The 22,161-nt window shown below is 17.8% G+C and overlaps 4 protein-coding genes across 4 annotated transcripts; all 4 read right to left on the reverse strand.

The window, feature by feature from the left end:
• Window positions 1-234: 234 nt before the first annotated feature.
• On the reverse strand, window positions 235-1,141 carry SRAE_1000182400 (CAP domain-containing protein; the record flags this gene model as incomplete). The annotated part of the gene is made up of 2 exons (XM_024648826.1): window positions 235-678; window positions 722-1,141. 2 exons carry the CDS (start codon window positions 1,139-1,141, stop codon window positions 235-237), a joined length of 864 nt encoding a protein of 287 aa, XP_024502765.1.
• A 12,449-nt stretch (window positions 1,142-13,590) lies between these two features.
• On the reverse strand, window positions 13,591-14,510 carry SRAE_1000182500 (CAP domain-containing protein; the record flags this gene model as incomplete). The annotated part of the gene is made up of 2 exons (XM_024648827.1): window positions 13,591-14,061; window positions 14,103-14,510. 2 exons carry the CDS (start codon window positions 14,508-14,510, stop codon window positions 13,591-13,593), a joined length of 879 nt encoding a protein of 292 aa, XP_024502766.1.
• A 1,264-nt stretch (window positions 14,511-15,774) lies between these two features.
• SRAE_1000182600 (CAP domain-containing protein) lies at window positions 15,775-16,715 on the reverse strand (the record flags this gene model as incomplete). Its single annotated transcript, XM_024648828.1, has 2 exons — window positions 15,775-16,263; window positions 16,308-16,715. 2 exons carry the CDS (start codon window positions 16,713-16,715, stop codon window positions 15,775-15,777), a joined length of 897 nt encoding a protein of 298 aa, XP_024502767.1.
• Window positions 16,716-18,071: 1,356 nt separating this feature from the next.
• SRAE_1000182700 (CAP domain-containing protein) lies at window positions 18,072-19,005 on the reverse strand (the record flags this gene model as incomplete). The annotated part of the gene is made up of 2 exons (XM_024648829.1): window positions 18,072-18,538; window positions 18,636-19,005. The coding sequence occupies 2 exons, from the start codon at window positions 19,003-19,005 to the stop codon at window positions 18,072-18,074; spliced, it is 837 nt and encodes a 278-aa protein (XP_024502768.1).
• Between the last annotated feature and the right edge of the window lie 3,156 nt (window positions 19,006-22,161).

Here is a 22,161-nt window from a genome sequence, read left to right on the forward strand (position 1 = left end):
TAAACTTTGAATATTTTAATATCTTGTTTAATAAATATATAATTAAATTATTGTACCAGTAAATATTTTATAATGTTTGTTTAAGTTTTTTAAGTTATGTACTAATTTTTTAATACATAAAAAGTTATGTGCCAAAAAAACATATAAATTATTATCATTGAATAATAATTTATTACAAATTCTTTTGTAATTGTATTTATCAATTTTATCATTTTTTTTTCTTAAGTTAATTTATTATGGTAAAGTACCATACTTCTTAATATATGTTGACTTAACTGGAAAAACGTTTTTCTTGTAATTTTTATCATCTGTAACTTTAGATGAAAATATTAAAAATGTAGTAACAAAGGAACCTTCTATTGCAAAATCAAGTCCAATATATTTTGCTTTTTTCCAAATTAGTTGTACTCCATTAACTAAGTTTGGTGTATAAGAATTTTTTTTCCAATTATAATAAGTCATTAATTTTACATATAAAGATGTGATCATAGAATGAGCATCAAAATTTGATAGTTCCAAATAAATGCAACTATATTCAGTTCTTCTAATACAAATAAAACTGTTATGAGTCTTTAAAAAATTTTCTGCCTCACTTTTAGCCAATTCATTATATTTTGAATCATATGAAACAGAAGGTACACCATGTATTTTTCTATACATGTTTAGTTCTTCCAATACCTAATTAAAAATATATCTTTTAATTATTTTTTTCTAAACTTACTCTATTTCTAAAATCTGAAATATTAATTTTACTATAACATTCACCACAATCACCCCATACACGTTCTCTAAATCTTTCACTAAAAGGATTAATTGCAACAAAATATCCATAACTTCTTTCTCCAATCATATATTTATTTTTAATCTTATTAATTTTATTTTTAGTTCCTCCTGGTGGTTTATAAGTGCTGGTATTTTTATTAAAATTCAAGTATAAATAATTTTGATATTCTAAAGCTTTTGCTTCATTATAGAATAAATATTTGTTGCATACATATACCCTTTTTAAATCAGCTGTGTAATAGATTAAAATATTATGGTCTAAATTCTTTTCTGGATCTATTAATAAAGATATAGTTGAGGATATTGATAATATAGTTAAAATTAATACACGTAATAAAAATTTTGATAAATTTTTCATTTTTAAAATATCCTATGACAAAAAAATTTATTTTAGCATATTTATTAATAATTTCATGATTGTACTTTAAAAGTATAAAACATAAATATTTAAACATATTTGAATTAGTTTTTTAAATTTATAATTTTCATGCTTTTGTGAATAAAATTCAAATTATTTTAATATAAATATTAATTACTTTAGTAATTGGGTAATTTTGGATATTTTGCTAATTTTATTATAGGAAGTTAGATTTTTCCATTTCAAAAACTTTAATTAAAAATTTTGTCGAATAAATAGAATTTCTTATATTTAAAAAAATTAAAAATTTGCTTAAATTATTTATATATTATTGTTAATTTAATTAAATGGATTTCTTTTAGTTAAGGTTACGCATATAAAATTTTTTTACTTTTTCTAACATAAAAAAACACGGAGAATCAGAAAAAAAAAACTTTATTTTTCACTTAAAAATTCACAAAAAAATGTATGTTCTTTAACATGTACTCAAATTCCTCATTTTTATTCTTTTTCCGCCATGTAAATTCATACATGTAGTCTTCTAACATGCTTCTCCGTGTTTCCCTGCAAATGTCTTAAAAACAATATTGCTGCGTTATTTTAAGCGACATTTTATAATATTCATAATTTTGAGAAAAAAAATTATGTAGTACAAATCAAAGATTAATTACCTTTTTTTTCCTTATTTTCCACCAAAAAAATCCAATTTTATTGTTTATATAATTATTTATTAAAATTAAAAGTCGATAACTTTTTTTTTCATTCATTTTTCATTTTAAAAATTGACATCAAACTTTTTTCTTCATCAATTTATAATAATTTTAAGAAATTATCATATTATATTTTAATATTCAAAAAAAAAATTTAAAAATTTAAAAATTTAAAAAAAAAATAATTTTTTAAGAAATTTAAAGAAATTAAAAAAAAATAAATAATTTTTAGAAAAATTTGATAAAATTTAAAAAAAGTCTTTTTTATTATGTTGTAAAAATCAAATAATTATAAATTGTTTATTTAACTGAAAAGAAATGACTTGAAAAAAATTTTTTTTTATCAAAAATTAAAGAAAATAAAAAAAAAACCAATCTGATAAAAAAAAATTCAAAAAACGTATTTTTTAATCAAAAAAAGTATGCGTACACTTAATTAAAATTCAACCAATTAAATAAAATAGAAATATTTGCATAAAATTATTTTTTTTTTAAAAAGTTATATTTTTATAAAAATTATTAATTTTTTAATATTAAATATTACAAAAAAAATAATATGTATATGGTACGGATTGTTATTTTTAAAAACATTAATTTCTGAATTTGAATTGTGAAAAAACTTTTCTTAATAGTAATAAATATGACTCTTAAAATGCATTTTTAAATGTAAAACTTTATTATCTAATATCTTATATGCGATTTTTAATATTTTTTTTAAAATATAAATTGTTTTTCAAAAAAGATTTGCTATTTTAATATACAATAAGTGTTTCTAAGATAAAAAAAATTATGATCTGCTATACAAATTTACGTTTTCTTCATTCTAACTTTTTTTAACCATGTCCTCTAACTTTGACAAAATACTTTAATTACTAGGATTAATAATTAAGATATGATTCTATTTATGTAGAAAAAAATGAAACGATAGAATCTTTTTAAATAACAATTTAAAGATCCAATGCAAAGTTAGTTATGTACTTTTAATTATAGTACTAGTTGATAGTATTAAAGAAGGATTTGATTTTAGTGATTTGTGTTTTGATTAATAATTAAAAAACTTAAAATTTTATAATTCTCATTAATTTTACTTTACAATGAATATTTTACCGAATATTTTATATTTATTTTTTTAAATTTTTTTTGTATTATTTTATTTTCTTACTATATTTTTATTATTTTTTTGATAATTTTTAATAAATATTTATAATTTTATTTGATAAGAAATAAAAATTTTATAAAATTAAAAAAAAATTATTTATATGTTGAAATAAGTGTGATGAAAATCTAGTATGTTGTATAAAATTGTTTTTATTAATTTGTAGTTATTTCATAACCTAATTGTATTCTAGTGTAATAAAATCTATTAATGATTATTGTAAAAACTATTTTCTGAATATAAACGTCCTATAATTTTTTTTAAATTCATATTTGATAAAATTAATAATTTAATAGTTTTACAATTTTTTTGATATCGAAGGATGTCTTTATTTTTCAAGTATGTTGAGTTCATATAAGATTTCAGAACATTAAAACATATTTATTTCTAATTGGTAAAACATTATACTTGTAACTTGAATAAGATTTTAATTTGATAAAAATGATAAGACAAAATAAACAAAATCTTTACCTCTAGTTGTACTAAAACCAATATATTTTGCCTTTCTCCAAATTAATTGTACTAAATGAAAATGCTTTTTTTTAAATATTTCTTTTTCCATCTATAAGTAAGAAGTAACTTATCATATAATGTTTGAATAAAGAAAGTAATAAATGTTTTATATATTTTAAGTAACGCAACTATAATCATCTTTAAGTTTACATGTTTGATCTCCTTTTGTTTTTATATATCTATGTGCTACTTTTTTACGCAATTTTATCAAGAGATTCAGAATTATAAAGTTTTTTCTGTGTAATGTAATTTTCTATATTCGTTTAATTTTTCCAATGACTAAATAAAATTAATACTTTTTATTTAAACTTACTTTTTTTTTAAATTCATTAAAATTATTTTTTGAATAAAAGTTATAATCACAACCTTTTCATACATATAAATGAATTTTATTACTAAATGGATTCTAAAGAAAATACATACCAGCACTATATTCTTTAATTCAAAATTTATTTTGAACATTATTTATGTGAAATCTTTTATTTTCTCCTGTTGATTAGTACAGATTCTTTGTCATCTGTTGTATTGGATCAAAAATAAAAGTTAGAATTTATTGTAAAAATTTTCTTAGAAAAAATATAACCATAATATTTAATAAGATTTTCGAACCAATTCTATTATATTCAAATTTAAAGCAATTGTTTAGGACAATCTTCTAAATTGTTTTTGTTTTAACTTTTTCAGAAGAAATTTAACTTACTAAAAATATAATAAAAAGTAATATACATGCAAAAATATTAAAAAAAAAATATTTCATATTTTTAAAAAAATACTATATAAAAATAAAATAAACTTTATTGCTTTTTTAATAGTGATATTTATGCTTACAAACTTAAAGTTTAAATAAATTAATTTTTTAAACAATTAATTATTTGAAATTTGTTTGGTACTACCGTAATGCCAAGGCATTAAGGCGGAGTAGCAAATGAAGTATAAAAGAAAGAGGAATCGAAGAACAGGTAGTGATTTCCCAAGATTACTTAGAATGAATGTTTAAACTAAGTAATTAATAAACTCTTTATAATTACACAGAGAGAAAAAACACTCATTTTTGATCCTCTTAGATCAGTCTGGTACATGTAAAATTGAACCAAAAAAATTATTAAAATTTCTTACTAATTAGCAAAATGTAAAAAAATAAAATTCGCAATGTAATGTAAAAAATTGCACATTTTACTATCTTTAAAATATATATTATATACTTTAAGTAATATTTATATATAGAGATGAAATGACTTTCAAAAATTTGTTTTCAAAAATTAAATTTATTATAAAAGTTTATAACGTAAAAAAAACCCCGATAACGATAGACACATTTATTTTTTAAAAATTAAATTTTTCATTGAGATATTAAACCATAAATATAAAAAAGTAGCATCAATAATATTTGCTGCAAAATTGTTGTTTCAAGTGATCATGAGTTAAAATTTAAAGTATAGGTAAAGAAAGGTTGGTGAAACCTTTTTTCATATTAGCATGTTAAATAATTTTGAAGCAAGATATAAGCCTTTGAAGTTAGGCTAAAAATTTTTTTAATTTTTAATCTCCTATTACTTTTTAAAAATACAATTTATCACAAAAAAAAACTTTTGAAGAATTTATAAGCGCTAGATTTTAAGTATTATTAATTTTTTGTAGTTTTATTCGTTTTTGAGATAATCAAAAAATGAATTTTCTTTTTTCAAAAAAATTTTAAATTAGCCATAGCTTTTTAAAAATTAATTTTTTGATTAAGATAATGAGATGAAAAAATTATGTAATTTTTTAAGATCTTTCAAATAAAATTAGTTTCATCAAAAAATAAGTATTGGCTCCAGAGATATGATTAAAAAAATATTTTTTTAAATTGGAAAAATTTTGTGTTAAATAAAATAAAAATTTTGTGCAAATTTTTGAAAAAATGTTAGTTAAACTAAAAATTTTGAAATTGTCGATAATACATTAATTACGCATTAAGTAATTCTCTTTTTATTAAAATAAGTCTCATTCAAAAAGATTGTTTCGTTCTTGAGATATGACAAAATGAAATGTGGTGTTTTTTTTGTGAATTTTTTAATTCTTTTTTCAAACATAAAAAAATATCATTCAAAATATATTTTATGAAGTAAAAAATACCTCTCGGGGTAATTTTGTTGACTTCAATTAAAAAAAAATCAAGGAAAATTATTGTGGTTTGATATATGAAACCCGCTACAGACTGATTTCATTTTGCAAATATGTTTTTTCAAATAAACGTTTTACTTAAATTTATATAAATATAAAATAGTACATATACTATATATATGAATAATTTTTTTTGTAACATCTTTAAATATGAAATATTTAAAAAATTTTATATATATTATATGTGTATGTTATAAATTAGATATGCCATATATATTTATTAATCTTAAATATACTATATATTAACATTAAATTATATATAATGAAATATTTAACAAAAAAATTTTTTTTAAGTTTTCTTTAGTAATGCCAGTCAGTGGATGGCATTAGTTAGGAAGAGGCGGAAACTAGAAAAGTACAAATATATATAAGAAAGAATAAAGAATAATAACATATAGTCTTTAAAGATAGTCCCGTCTAAGTATGAACCGGAATGACTGGTAACCCATGGAAGGGGTACCAGTACAATAACTATCAATACTTCATAACTTGTATTTTATTGTTTGTTTCTATTTGTTTTATTATAATAAATTATTAATTATTACCATTGTTTAATATGGCCATATTATTCCCCCTTGGTGATGCTCGTCACTGCTGCAGCATCCCCCAGCAGGGATGCTAACCATGGCCTCCAGAAGGCTTTTTGTATTAAAAAAATTGTTAATTAGTCTTAACTTTTTATAGAATACATTTTTCAATGTGATGATAAAGTGAAATTTTATGTAGCTCTTCAAGATCTTTTAGTTAAAATTAGTATGACTTGAAAATAATTTACGACTTCTGAGATATGTTCAAAAAAAAACTTGAAAATTTGAAAAAATTTTTTTAAAAATTTAAAAAAAGATATACTTAATAGAAAATTTTTTCTGAATGTATTATATTTCAAAAAATATAAAAAAAATTTTTTAACAATCTATACAAACTTTTATCTTTTTTTAATCAAAAAATTTACCAAAATATTGAAAAATAGAGAAATATTTTTAATAATAAAAAAATAACTATTAAATTACTGTTCGAAAGAATTTGAAAATAAAAAATATATAAATACTTATTTTAAATTGTTATTTATATTAACAACATAAAAGAAACAAATTTAAAAATATTAATTTTTTTTATATATTTTAATATTTTTTTCTATTGTCGTATTGAAAAAAAAAGTTTATTTGAACTTACTATTAAAATTAAAAAAACATAATAATTTTTCTAATATTTATAGTTATCTTAAATTTTTATAAAACAAAAATAATTATAGATTTTTTTTTCGTTTGAAAAGTTTTTATATATATATTAAAAAAATTCATTTATTTAAAGAAATTTTCTGTGTATTAAAAGATTTTAAAAAGAAAAATTTATATAATTTTTAATCCAGTTTACCTTATCACTTCAAAAGCGTTAGTGAAATCACAAATTAAATCAAAAAAGATGCACTCTTTTTTAATATATAAATTTATTCTACTTTTTTATCAAAATTTTCTATAAATGTATTATTTTATAAATAAGGAAATTTTTTACCTCTATTTAAAAAAAAAAATAATTAATTTAAATGATAACATTGCTGTATATATCTTTTTTGAAAAATGTAAAAAATTTATTTTAAAAAATTTAAAAAGTATTCGAATTTGGCTTAATTTTAAGATCACTGACGTTCTAGAAATTATTTTTGAATATTTGAACAATATAAAAATGTATTTTTTTCAAAATTACAATGTTAGTTTGATAAAAAATTTTTATACTAAAACAAGAAATAAATAAAGAAAAGTAAGTAATTTAAAAAAAAACAACTTTTTTTGGAATTTGAATATGCTACTGCAGTCATTCGATGCCCTTGAAACAAGAAGAATTTTGAATATAATCAACAATATTCGAAAATTGAAACTTCGGAAGTTATAATTAATCAAAGTTGAAGGGCGAAATTGTGGAATATTTTTTTTAAATCTTGATTTTTATGATAATACTGTAAATTTTAAAAATAAATATTTTCTTCTAAATAATATTTTTACGAGAAATTCATTAAGTCTATTTTTATCTTTATAGGACTTCTAAAAATGAAGTTATGATAAGAAATATGTTTAAAAAAAAGTTTTAAGAATCTAACGATAACTTAAGTTTATGAAGTCACAGAACCATGAAACAAGATGCGCTGTGCTTCTTTCGTAATTTAAGTCATACCTTACGTTGAAAACTTTTTTAAATATTCAACCATTCTTGAAATACTGAGTTTAGTATTTTTTCGCGCGTAATCCATTGTCACCATTTTTTTATATCTTGAAAGTGGTTAAAGGTATAAAAATATTTTGAAAGCAGACTCCATATAAAAAGACATTAGAAAACGATTGCAGAAATCTGCTTACATTTATCTTCATTCTGAAGCTAGATATGACAAAGAACGGAAATTTTTCTAAAATATTCATTGTTTTCGATTTTTCAGTATCTCAGAAAATAATTATCCTATGAATATGAAACCAGTTTCATTCGATTTCTTTTCAAAAATTGGTCTAGATTAATAATTTTCATAGTTCTAACATCATTATTTCAGAAATTGGCAAAAAATTTTATAGATTTATGATTCTACCTCTAAAATTGTGATAAAATAAAAACAATTTTTTTAATAAAAATTTTATTAAAAAATCTACTACCAATTTTCTTAATTTTATTTTTATTTATTTATAAGAAAAATATTATTTATGCAAAAAATATTTTTCTTAAACTTTTTTTTTACTGTTTATCAATTATCAAATATTCAAATCACTATATATTTATTCAAATTTTTTAAAAATTTTTAAATACTTTTTTATTTTATTTTTTATTAATTCAGTACTTCAGTGACTCTAAATAAGATCCAAAAATAAATAAGTAAGATATTTTTTATTTGATAATGACATTTGATAAGAAGTGTTTAATGCGATAAAAAAGTTATTAACCAAAAAAAATTAATTTTTTAATTGTTGTGCATAAACTTCCATATTATCAATTAAGACTCCAATGAGTTTTCCTAGATATATTTTCTTCTTAATTAAAATACAATGAAGCTTTTAAAAGACAATAGAATCTTTTTGCGTAAAAAGAAAATTTGAAAATTTTTAATTTAAAAAAAAACAGTATATTATTTTATAAAAAATTTTTTCTTATCATAAAATTGATCGCAGAACACAATTAGGTTGTTAAAAATTTTTTAATTAACTACAATTATTTGTGAAATTACATAAAATTTAGTATCAATATATTTTTACTTTTAAATTTTTAAAATTGAAATATCTAAAAAAGGTATACAAACATGATTCTCTTTTTTATTTTTTTGATTATCAATACTAAAGAGCAAAATCCTTAAGTAATTATAGTATAAATGATAAGATTATGAAATTTTTTCATCATTTTTTTTGTTTTTAAAGAAAAAAAAATTAAAAAGTTTTATTTTAGGGTAAATAATTAAATTATTAATTATGACAATTTTAAACAAATTTAAATAGAATTATTTAACTATTTTATTAAAATTGCTAAAAAATAATAAAAACTTTTTTTATTAAGATAAAAAATATAATACCTTTTTATATTTACATATAGAAAAAGCATCGCATCATTTAACACAAAAAAGACTTTTTAATAGACAAATTTTTCAATTCAAAATATGAATATTTATCCAATATTGAGAACTGAAAATAATTTTTTGTATGTACTAAATTGATCTAAGAGGATAAAAATGAGCGTTTTTTTTCTATGTGTAAATAAATTAACTAAAATACATTTGACTTAAAAAATATAAAATTAGATTGAAAAAAAATTTGTGATAAAAATTAATAAAAATAATTTTTTTAAGCATAAGAATAATCAAATAATGCAAAAAAAAACAAACTACGTTTAAAATTAAATTTTTTTACAATACTTTGTATTTATAATTTAATTAATTTAAATGAGAAATTTAATAGTGCTAAAAAGTTTATTTTAAATAAAGAGTACGATTAAAGTATATCATATAAAAAAAAGTAATATAACAAAAAGTTTATATAATGCTTCTTTATGTTAATAAAAGAACAATTTTACCAATTTAACAGCTTTTTTTTAAGCAAATAACATTAATAAATTATCATTAACAATATTTAAAAAAAATTTGAATTATTTTATTGTTTTAAAAAAATTATAAATTAATAAAGTATATTTTTATCAATTTAATTTTTAATAAAAGTAAATTTTTTAATAGAATATTTAAAATAAAATAATAAATTTTTTTTGCTTTTATTCGCTTACATTTTACAGCATACTTTTGTTATAATATAAGTGATAAAATTGTATTTTTAATAATTCAAAAACAAAAAATAAAAGATTAATTTTTACTTGATGAAATAATAAATATTAATATAAAAAATTTTTTAAAACAATTACATATACATTTTTTTTATTAATTTTTTACTATTTCTTTTTTTTTACAAATGATATTAATAAGCTTATTCTGAATATATTTTTTTTTAAATTATAACACTTTTTTAAAATGTTAATAAAATCTTTTTTTGCCAATTAAAAAAAAATTTAAAAATTTATATTACACCATTTGCAACTGAAATGTATTTATTTTATTTTTTATGATTTTGCTGTTAATCAAAGGTTTTTTTTAACCTTTTAAATAGATTATATTTAAAAAATGTTTAAATTACTTCCATTGAACTTAATAAAATGCATATATAAAAATTAATTTTTTTAGTTTGTTTGAAAAAATTGGCTAGACATTGAAAAAAATTATATTACATTTTTATCAATTAAATATTTCATATTAAAACAATTAATTATTTAATATTCTTTTAAATTTCTATGAGTAAGAAATTGTGTGTTTTAAAAGTTTAAAAACTCTAATGTTAATAAAATGTATTCATTTAAAAAATAAAGATTGAAAAGTTTTATGAGTTATTAAAACAGGAAGTATTGTTATGTAAACTAAACATCTATTTTTAATTCAATATCATTTGATGTTAGTTTAATTAGTAGTCTTTTAAAGTAGTATAAAAACGATTTAACTATAATTTTATCAANCATTTTAATATAAATATTTTTTAGAAAAGTAATTAGGTAATTTTAATATTTTTCTAATTTTATCATAGAAAATCAAACTTTTCCATCTCATAAAATTAAATTTATAAATTTTTCAAGTTAAATAAGATTTCTTATATTTTAAAAAATTAAAAATTTATTTAAATAATTTTTGTAATAATGTTAATTTAATTTAAAAAAATAGCAATATTTGGATAAAAATTTTTTTCTAAAAATAGTTATTAATGTGTTAAATTTGAATGTTACACAAAAAAAATAAATGTATGTGATATACGATGTAATTTTTTAAAACATTAATTTCTGAATTTAAATTATGAAAACACTACTCCTAATAGTTAGAAATATATTTTTTAAAACACACTTTTAAATGTTAAACTTTGTTATCAAAAATCATATATGCGATTTTTAATATCTTTTTAACATATAAATTGTTTATATGAAAGTGATTTATTATTTTAATATACAATAAGTGCTTTTTTGATAAAAAAAATATGATTTACTATACAGATTTACGTTTTCTTCATTCTTTCTTGAACCATGTTCTCTAACTTTGACACAACACTTCATTTACTATGATTAATAATATAGATAATATTACATTAAAGATGAAAAAAAAACGATAGAATCTTCTAAATATCTTTTTTATGATCCAATAAAAGGTTAGCTATTTATTATGATACAAATATATATTTTATGCACTTTTATTTTTATCTCTAGTTGATAATAGTATCAAAGAAGAATTTAATTTAAGTAATTTGTATTTTAATTAATAATTTAAAAACTTAAAATTTTATATTTCTTATTAATTTTACTTTACAATGAATATTTTACCGAAAATGTTATATTTATTTTTTTAAATTTTTTTTGTATTATTTTATTTTTTACTATATTTTCATTATTTTTTTGATAATTTTCAATAAATATTTCTAATTGGTAAAACATTAAACTTGTAACTTGAATAAGATTTTACTTTAAATGAGAATTCCATAACAAAATAAACAAAGTCTTTATCTCTAGCTATACCAAAATTATTATATTTTGCTTTTCTTCAAATTAATTAAACCAAATGAAGATCTTTTCTTTTTAAATATTTCTTTTTTCATCTATAAGTAAGAAGTAACTCAACATATAATGTTTGAACAAAAAGTAATAAATGTTTTATATAATTTAGAAGTATTACAACCATAATTATTCTTAAGATTAAATTTTTAATCTCTTTTTTTTATATATCTATCTGCTTCTTTTTTACGCAATTTTATCAAGAAATTCAGCATTATAAAATTTTTTTTGCGTAATGTGACTGTCTATACAAGTTTAATTCTTTAACAACCTAATTAAAAATATTTAACAAATTTTTTTCTAAACTTACTCTTCTTCTGAATTTCTTAAAATTATTCTGTGAATAACAGCTATAATCAGAACCATTTCATACATATGAATGATATGAAATACTTAATAGATTCTGAAGAAAATACATACCAGCACTATATTCTTTAATTCAAAATTTATTTTGAATATTATTTACGTGAAATCTTTAATTTCCTCCTGTTGATCGATACAAATTTTTTGTAATCTGTTATATTGGATCAAAAATAAAAGTTAGAATTTATTGTAAAAATTTTATAAGAAAAAATATAACTATTACATTCAAGAACAGTTTCAGAACCAAATCTATTATATTTAAATTTATGATTATCTTTAAGATTATATACCAAATTGTTTTGGCTTTTTACTTTTTAAGAAGATTTTTAACTTATTAAAAATAAAATAAAAAGTAATATAGATGTAAAAATATTAAAAAAAATTATTGCATTTTTTAAATAAATACTATATTGAAATAAAGTAAATTTTATTGCTTTTTTATTAATTATATTCATGCTTACAAACTTAAATACAAATAAATTAATTTTTTAAACAATTAATAATTTGAAATTTGTATGATACTACATAAATAATAAGGAAAATATAATTTTATATATTATAAAATTATAATTATTGTAAAGTGCAAAATTTTAGTATCTATAAATCATTAACTTAAAATAAAAAATAATAACTTTTTATAATTTTATAAATTTATTAACTTTATCATTTTGCAAAAGTTAATATTATCAGAAAGATAAAATATTTTTTTAAAAAATTTTACAATTTTATACAATATTTATTAATATGTTTTTGAAAAATTTTTGTCATTCAAAATTTTGAATGTTATTTTTATAATTTATTAATCAAGAAAATAGATATATTATTAAAAAATTATTTTTAATAAAAATATATGTATATAAAATTTCATGATAAATAAAAAAAATAAATAATTCAAGCAAGGTTGCATTACAATTGTAAAGTTAAATGTAATAAATGGATTCATAAAAAATTAATTTTAACATAAAATTTCATAATTTGTACAATATTTCCTTGCAAACAATATTTGTCATTTTAACTAATATAAATTTAAATTTAAAATTTTTTTTCAACTTTTAACATTGAAAAATTCTTTATTATTTAGTTCAAAATCAATTTTTTTTTTAAAAAAATTTTCATTTAAAAAGTGACTTTTTTTATCTCAAATTTTTAACTACTTTTTCTTTTTATTGTATTAAACTTTGAATATTTTAATATCTTGGTTAATAAATATATAATTAAATTATTGTACCAGTAAATAATTTAAAATGTTTGTTTAAGTTTTTAAGTTATGTACTAATATTTTAACACATAAAAAGTAATGTGCCAAAAAAACATATAAATTATTATCATTAAATAATAATTAATTATAAATTCTTTTGCAATTATCTTTTGATAAAATTAAATGTTTAACAATTTTATCATTTTAAAAATGGTAAAATTATTTTGTATTAAAAATTCATTTATTAGTTTCATAACTTCATTCCAAATTGAATTGTTTTTGGTAAAGTTCCATATTGCTTAATATATTTACTCATAATTGGACGAACGTTTTTTTTGTAGTTTTTATCATTTTTAACTTTAGATGAAAATGTTAAAAATATAAAAACAAAGTAATCTTCTTGTGCAAAACTAATTCCAATATATCTTGCTTTTTTCCAAATTAACTGTATTGCTGATTCTAATTTAGATTTATAGGCATTCTTTTTCCAGTCATAATAAGCCAATAATTTTTCATATATTGAATTGATTGTAAATTGAACAAAAATATCTGGCACTGGCAAATAAACGCAACCAAATTTAGTTTGATGAACACAACTAGAACTTTTATTAGTCTTTAAAAATTTTTTTGCTTCTTCTTTAGCATAATTATTATATTTTGAATGATAAGAAACAGAGGGTACACCATGTAGTTTTCTATAAAAGTTTATTTCTTCCAACAACTAATTGAAAATATATATTTTACATTTTTTTCTAAACTTACTCTTTTTCTAAGTTCTGAATTAGAGATTTTATAATAACAATCAACACAAACACCCCATATGTTTTTTTTACATAATTCTGTAAAAGGATTTATTTCATAAAAACGTCCTCCTTTATTTTCTCCAATTATATATTTATTTTTCATAGTTTTTATTTTATCTTTAATTCCTCCATCTGGTATAAATTTGCTTTTAATTTTTTTATAATCATCGTATATTTTATCTTGATATAATAATGCTTTTGTTTCATTATAAAATAAATAATCATTGCATACATATACCCTCGTTAAATCAGCTATATAATAGGTTATACCAGTAAGACGCTCAAGCTTTTGCAGAGTTAGTTTTTTACATATAGTTGAGGATATTAATAATATAATAAAAATTGATTCATGTAGTAAAAATTTCATTTTTAAAATATTTTATGTAAAAAAAAATTTATTTATACCTTTTTATAATTTATTTTATGCTTGTGCTTTAAAAGTATAAAAAAATAAATATTTAAATTAACTTATTAAACAATTTTTAATTATTAACTTTTATGAATAAAATTAAAATCATTTTAATAAAAATATTTTTCAAAAAAGTAATTAGGTAATTTTGATATTTTTCTAATTTTATCATAAAAAATCAAATTTTTCCATCTCAAAAATTAAATTAAAAAATTTTGGCAAGATAATTAAGATTTCTTATAATTTAAAAAATTTTAAATTTATTTAAATAATTTTTGTAATAAAGTTAATTTAATAAAATAGCAATATTTGGATAAAAATTTTTTTTCTAAAAATAGTTGTAATTTAAAANNACAATAATCAAGAATATAAATTAGTAATAGTTTTAATTATAACAATAACATTAGTAAAGATATATAAAACAATAATAAATAATGAGATTAATAAATTAATTTTGTTTAATTCTTCATATTTGTATTTCTTGAGGATAACTGACTTGTTCTTCTTTTCTCTTTTTTTTATTTTGCTTTTCTACTCCGCCACAATGCCAAGGCATTACGTAAAGCTTAATTTTAGAGTAACTGATACACTAATATTATTTTTATTGAAAATTTGAATATTATACATATGTATAATTTCCTTTAAAATACAAAAATGATTTCATATAATTTTTAAACTAATATAATAAGTAAATAAAAGTTAAACAATTTTAAAATTTATTATCAACTTTTTTAATTTCATTTGAAAATTTCTTTTTAAATTTTATATAAGATAATTTTAATTATTTATGCAAATTTTTTTTTTTAATTTGAATATAATAAAAAATTTTATTAAATCTTTTTTTCAACCTTTTTTACTTTTTATCAATTTTCAAGTGTTTTATTTACTATATATTTAAATAAATTGTTTAAAACTTTTCAAATACTTTTTTATTTTAATTTTTATTCATTTATTACATCAGTGACTCTAATAGAGATCCAACTTTGCATATTTTAATATCTTATTTAATGAATATATAATTAAATTATTGTACCAGTAAATAATTTAAAATGTTTGTTTAAGTTTTTAAGTTATGTACTAATTTTTTAAAACAATAAAAAGTAATTTACCAAAAAACCATAAAAATTATTATTATTGAAAAATAATTTATTACAAATTCCTCTGTAATTGTCTTTTCATAAAATTAAATATTTAACAATTTTATCACTTTAAAAAGATAAAATTATTCTGCAAGGGAATCATCATAATTGTATGCAAATTTATTTTTTCTAGGTAATTTTCCATAAAGCTTAATATATTTCTTCAAGATTGGTCGAATGTTTTTTTTGTAGTCTTTATCATTTTTAACTTTAGATGAAAATGTTAAAAATATATTAAGATAGCCATCTTTTTGGGCAAAACCAACACCAATATATCTTAATTTTTTCCAAATTAAATGTATTGCTGTATCTAATTTTGATTTATAAACATTCTTTTCCCAATTATAAAATGCCAATAATTTTTCATATAATGTACTGATAACTGTATGAGCAAAACCTGCTGGTATTGGCAAATAAACGCACTTAAATTTAGTTTGATTAACACAACTAGAATATTTATTAGTCTTTAAAAATTTTTTTGCTTCCCCTTTAGCATAGGTATTATATTTTGAATGATAAGAAACTTTAGCTATACCATGTAGTTTTCTATAATAGTTTAATTCTTTCAACATCTAATAAAAAATAAATATTTTAATTATTTTTTTCCTAAACTTACAAAACATCTAAAATCTGATTCACCAAGTTTTTTAAAACATTCATAACATTTAGGCCATGCTTTTTGTCTAAATCTTTCTACAAAAGGATTTATTTCATAAAAATTTCCTGCTCTTTTTTCTCCAATTAAATATTTATATTTCAACTTTTGAAATTTATTTTTATATCCTCCATCTGGTGTAGATTTGCTTTTAATTTTTTTATAATTGTCGAATATTTTATCTTGAAATAATATCGCTTTTGTTTCATTATAAAATAAATAACCCTTGCATGCATAAACTCTCTTTAAATTAGCTGTGTAATAGTATAAAGTAGTATCATCCTCAAACTTTAGTACTTCTTTTTTTTTAGATAAAATTGAGGATATTACTAATGGTATAAAAATTGATACGAATAATAAAAATTTCATTATAAAAAAATTTTATGTCAAAAAAAAATTATTAAAACTTTTTTATAGTTCATTTTTTGCCTGTACTTTAAAAGTACAAAAAAATAAATATTTAAATTAACTTATTAAATAATTTTTAATTATTAACTTTTATGAATAAAATTAAAATCATTTTAATATAAATATTTTTCAAAAAAGTAATTAGGTTATTTTGATATTTTTCTAATTTTATCATAAAAAATCAAATTTTTCCATCTCAAAAATTAAATTAAAAAATTTTGGCAAGATAATTAAGATTTCTTATAATTTAAAAAATTTTAAATTTATTTAAATAATTTTTGTAATAAAGTTAATTTAATAAAATAGCAATATTTGGATAAAAATTTTTTTTCTAAAAATAGTTGTAATTTAAAAATAATTATTAAAGTGTTAAATTTTAATGTTACAAGAAAAAAGTTTTATGTACTTGACGTTTTCATATTTTCATTTGGGTGAAAGGTTTATGAAATTACCATAATTTCTATCTAATACAATAATTAAGAATATAAATTAGTAATAGTTTTAATTATAACAATAACATTAGTAAAGATATATAAAACAATAATAAATAATGAGATTAATAAATTAATTTTGTTTAATTCTTCATATTTGTATTTCTTGAGAATAACTGACTTGTTCTTCTTTTCTCTTTTTTTTTATTTTGCTTTTCTACTCCGCCACAATGCCAAGGCATTACGTAAAGCTTAATTTTAGAGTAACTGATACACTAATATTATTTTTATTGAAAATTTGAATATTATACATATGTATAATTTCCTTTAAAATACAAAAATGATTTCATATAATTTTTAAACTAATATAATAAGTAAATAAAAGTTAAACAATTTTAAAATTTATTATCAACTTTTTTAATTTCATTTGAAAATTTCTTTTTAAATTTTATATAAGATTATTTTGGTTATTTATGCAAATTTTTTTTTTTAATTTGAATATAATAAAAAATTTTATTAAATCTTTTTTTCAACCTTTTTTACTTTTTATCAATTTTCAAGTGTTTTATTTACTATATATTTAAATAAATTGTTTAAAACTTTTCAAATACTTTTTTATTTTAATTTTTATTCATTTATTACATCAGTGACTCTAATAGATATCCAACTTTGCATATTTTAATATCTAATTTAAGAAATATATAATTAAATTATTGTACCAGTAAATATTTTAAAATGTTTGTTTAAGTTTTTAAGTTATGTACTAATTTTTTAAAACAATAAAAAGTAATTTACCAAAAAACCATAAAAATTATTATTATTGAAAAATAATTTATTACAAATTCCTCTGTAATTGTCTTTTCATAAAATTAAATATTTAACAATTTTATAACTTTAAAGGGGTAATACCAATCTTATGATAATGATCATAATTGTATGCAAATTTATTTTTTCTAGGTAATTTTCCATAAAGCTTAATATATTTCTTCAAGATTGGTCGAATGTTTTTTTTGTAGTCTTTATCATTTTTAACTTTAGATGAAAATGTTAAAAATATATTAAGATAGCCATCTTTTTGGGCAAAACCAACACCAATATATCTTAATTTTTTCCAAATTAAATGTATTGCTGTATCTAATTTTGATTTATAAACATTCTTTTCCCAATTATAAAATGCCAATAATTTTTCATATAATGTACTGATAACTGTATGAGCAAAACCTGCTGGTATTGGCAAATAAACGCACTTAAATTTAGTTTGATTAACACAACTAGAATATTTATTAGTCTTTAAAAATTTTTTTGCTTCCCCTTTAGCATAGGTATTATATTTTGAATGATAAGAAACTTTAGCTATACCATGTAGTTTTCTATAATAGTTTAATTCTTTCAACATCTAATAAAAAATAAATATTTTAATTATTTTTTTCCTAAACTTNNNTTTTAAAACATTCATAACATTTAGGCCATGCTTTTTGTCTAAATCTTTCTACAAAAGGATTTATTTCATAAAAATTTCCTGCTCTTTTTTCTCCAATTAAGTATTTATATTTCAACTTTTGAAATTTATTTTTATATCCTCCATCTGGTGTAGATTTGCTTTTAATTTTTTTATAATTGTCGAATATTTTATCTTGAAATAATATCGCTTTTGTTTCATTATAAAATAAATAACCCATGCATGCATAAACTCTCTTTAAATTAGCTGTGTAATAGGTTAAAGTAGTATCATCCTCAAACTTTAGTAATTCTTTTTTTTTAGATAAAATTGAGGATATTACTAATGGTATAAAAATTGATACGAATAATAAAAATTTCATTATAAAAAAATTTTATGTCAAAAAAAAATTATTAAAACTTTTTTATAGTTCATTTTTTGCCTGTACTTTAAAAGTACAAAAAAATAAATATTTAAATTAACTTATTAAATAATTTTTAATTATTAACTTTTATGAATAAAATTTAAATCATTTTAATACAAATATTTTTCAAAAAAGTAATTAGGTTATTTTGATATTTTTCTAATTTTATCATAAAAAATCAAATTTTTCCATCTCAAAAATTAAATTAAAAAATTTTGGCAAGATAATTAAGATTTCTTATAATTTAAAAAATTTTAAATTTATATAATAATGTTAATTTAATAAAATAGCAATATTTGCATTATAATTATTTTATTTAAAAATAGTTGCAGTTTAATAATGATTATTAATGTGTTAAATTTTAATATTACACAAAAAAAAATTATATTTTTATGGTATGTGTTGTAATTTTTTAAAACATTAATTTCTGAATTTGAATTATGGAAAAACTTTTTCTAATAGTAAGAAATATGTCTCCTGAATGCACTTTTTAATGTAAAACTTTGTTATCTAATATCTTATATACGATTTTTAATATTTATTTAAAATGTTAATTGTTTTTCAAAAGAGATTTGCCATTTTAATAAACAATAAGTGTTTCTAAGATAAAAAAATTATGATCTGCTATACATATTTAAGTTTTTTTCATTCTAACTTTTTTTAACCATGTCTTCTAACTTTGACAAAATCTTTCAACTACAATGATTATTCAATTAAATAATATTACATTAAAGATGGAAAAAGAAGTTAAGATAATATCTTCTAAACATCAATTTTAAGATACAATTCTAGGTTAGTTATTTGATGTACTTTTATTTATGGCACTTGTTAATGGTATTAAAGAAGGCTTTAATTTATGTGATCTGTATTTTGATTAATATTTTAAAAACTCATAATTTTATAATTCTCATTAATTTTACTTTACAATAAATATTTTAACGGAATATATTTTCTTTCTTTTTTTTAAATTATTTTGTTTTGTTACTATATTTTTATTGTCTTTTTAATAATTATTAAAAAAAATTTTATAAATTTCTTCGAAAAGAAAAAAAAATTTATAAAATTAAAACATAATTACTCATATATTGAAATAAGTGTGATAAAAATCAAATGTGTTGAATGAAAATGTATTTTATTAATTAGTAGTTATTTATTTACCTAATTGTGTTTTAGTGTAAAAAAAATCTATAAAAAATTTTAGTAAAACTTTTAATTGAGTATAAACTTTCCATAATTTCTTTTAAATATATAATTGATAAAATTATTAATTTAATAGTTTTACAATTTTATTGATATTGGTAGATGCCTTTGATTTTCAAACATATTGAATTTATATAAGATTTCAGTACTTTAAATTATATTTATTTCTAATTGGTAAAACATTATACTTGTTACTTGAATAAGATTTTACTTTAGATGAGAATGACATAGCAAAATAAACAAAAATTTTTATCTCTAGCTATACCAATACCAATATATTTTGCTTTTTTCCAAATTGATTGCACCAAATAAAGCCTTTTTGTTTTTTAATATTTTCTTATCCATCTATAAATTAATAAGTAACTCATCATATAATGTTTGAATAAAAAAAGTAATAAATGTTTTATATGATTTAGAAGTATCACAAACATAATTATTCTTAAGATTAAATTTTAAATCTCTTTTTGTTTTTTATATATTTATCTGCTTCTTTTTTATGCAATTTTATTACGAGATTCAGCATTATAAAATTTTTTTGCGTAATGCTATTTTCATATTTGTTTAATTCTTCCAAAAGCTTAATAAGATTTAAATTAATAATTTTTATCAAAACTTACTTTTTTTTAATTTTTTTAAAATTATTTTTTGAATAAGAATTATAATCACAACCATTTCATACATATGAATGAATTTTAATACTAAATGGTTTTTTAACAAAATACATACCAGTACTTTATTCTTTAATTAAAAATTTATTTTGAACATTATTTATGTTAAATATTTTACTTCCTCTTATTGGTTGAAGCTGAATTTTGTCATCTGTTGTATTGGACCACTAATATCGTTAATATTATATTACAAGAATTTCTATGGCAAAAACATAACCATTACATTCAAGAACAGTTTTAGAATTAATTCTATTGTAGTTGATTTTACAACGATCTTCAGGAAAATCTACTGAATTCGTTTTTACTTTTTTTTATTTTAACTTTTTCAGAAGTAATTTTACCTGTTAACAATATAATAAAAAGTAATATACATGCAAAAATTATAAAATCTGCTTCATATTTTTAATAAATACTATATTCAAAATAAAGTAAATTTTATTGCTTTTTATTAGTGATATTCATGTTTACAAGCTTAAATACAAATAAAATAATTTTTTAAACAATCAATTATTTGAAATTTGTATGGTACTACGTAAATAGTAAGAATTATATAATTAAATATATATAACATTATAATTATTGTGGAGTACAAAATTTTAGTATTTATAAATCAGAAAGTTAAAATTAAAAATAATAACTTTTAAATATTTTTATAAATTTATTAAGTTTATCTTTTTTGTAAAAGTTTATATTATCAGAAAGATAAAAGATTTTTTTTAACAAATCTTAAAATTTTACGATTTGTACAATACTTATCAATATGTCTTCTAAAACTTTTTTATAGATTAAAATTTTCGTTACTCAAAATTTTGAATGCTATTTTTATTATTTATTAATCAAATAAATAAATATATTTTTAAAAAATCATTCTCATTAAAATTTATGTATCTAAAATTTCACAATGAATTAGGAAAAAGAAAGCTTCAGGCAAGGTTGTATTACAATTGCAAAGTTAAATAAACTAAAAGAATTTATAAAAATTTGTTTTAAACATAAAATTTCATAAATTTGTTCAATAATATTTTACAAATGATATTTATCATTTATCTAGTATAGATTTTTATTTAAAATTTTTATGCAACTGTTAACATTAAAAAAGTCATAATTTTTTACTTATATTTCAATTTTTTTAAAAATTTACATTTAAAAAAAGACTTTTTTTATTTCAAATTTTTACAATTTTTATTTTTTATTGTATAAAACTTTGTATATTTAAATATCTAATTTGAAAAATATATAATTAAAT

The sequence above is a fragment of the Strongyloides ratti genome (assembly GCF_001040885.1).
Source record: "Strongyloides ratti genome assembly S_ratti_ED321, chromosome : 1".
In the NCBI taxonomy this organism is placed as follows: domain Eukaryota; kingdom Metazoa; phylum Nematoda; class Chromadorea; order Rhabditida; family Strongyloididae; genus Strongyloides; species Strongyloides ratti.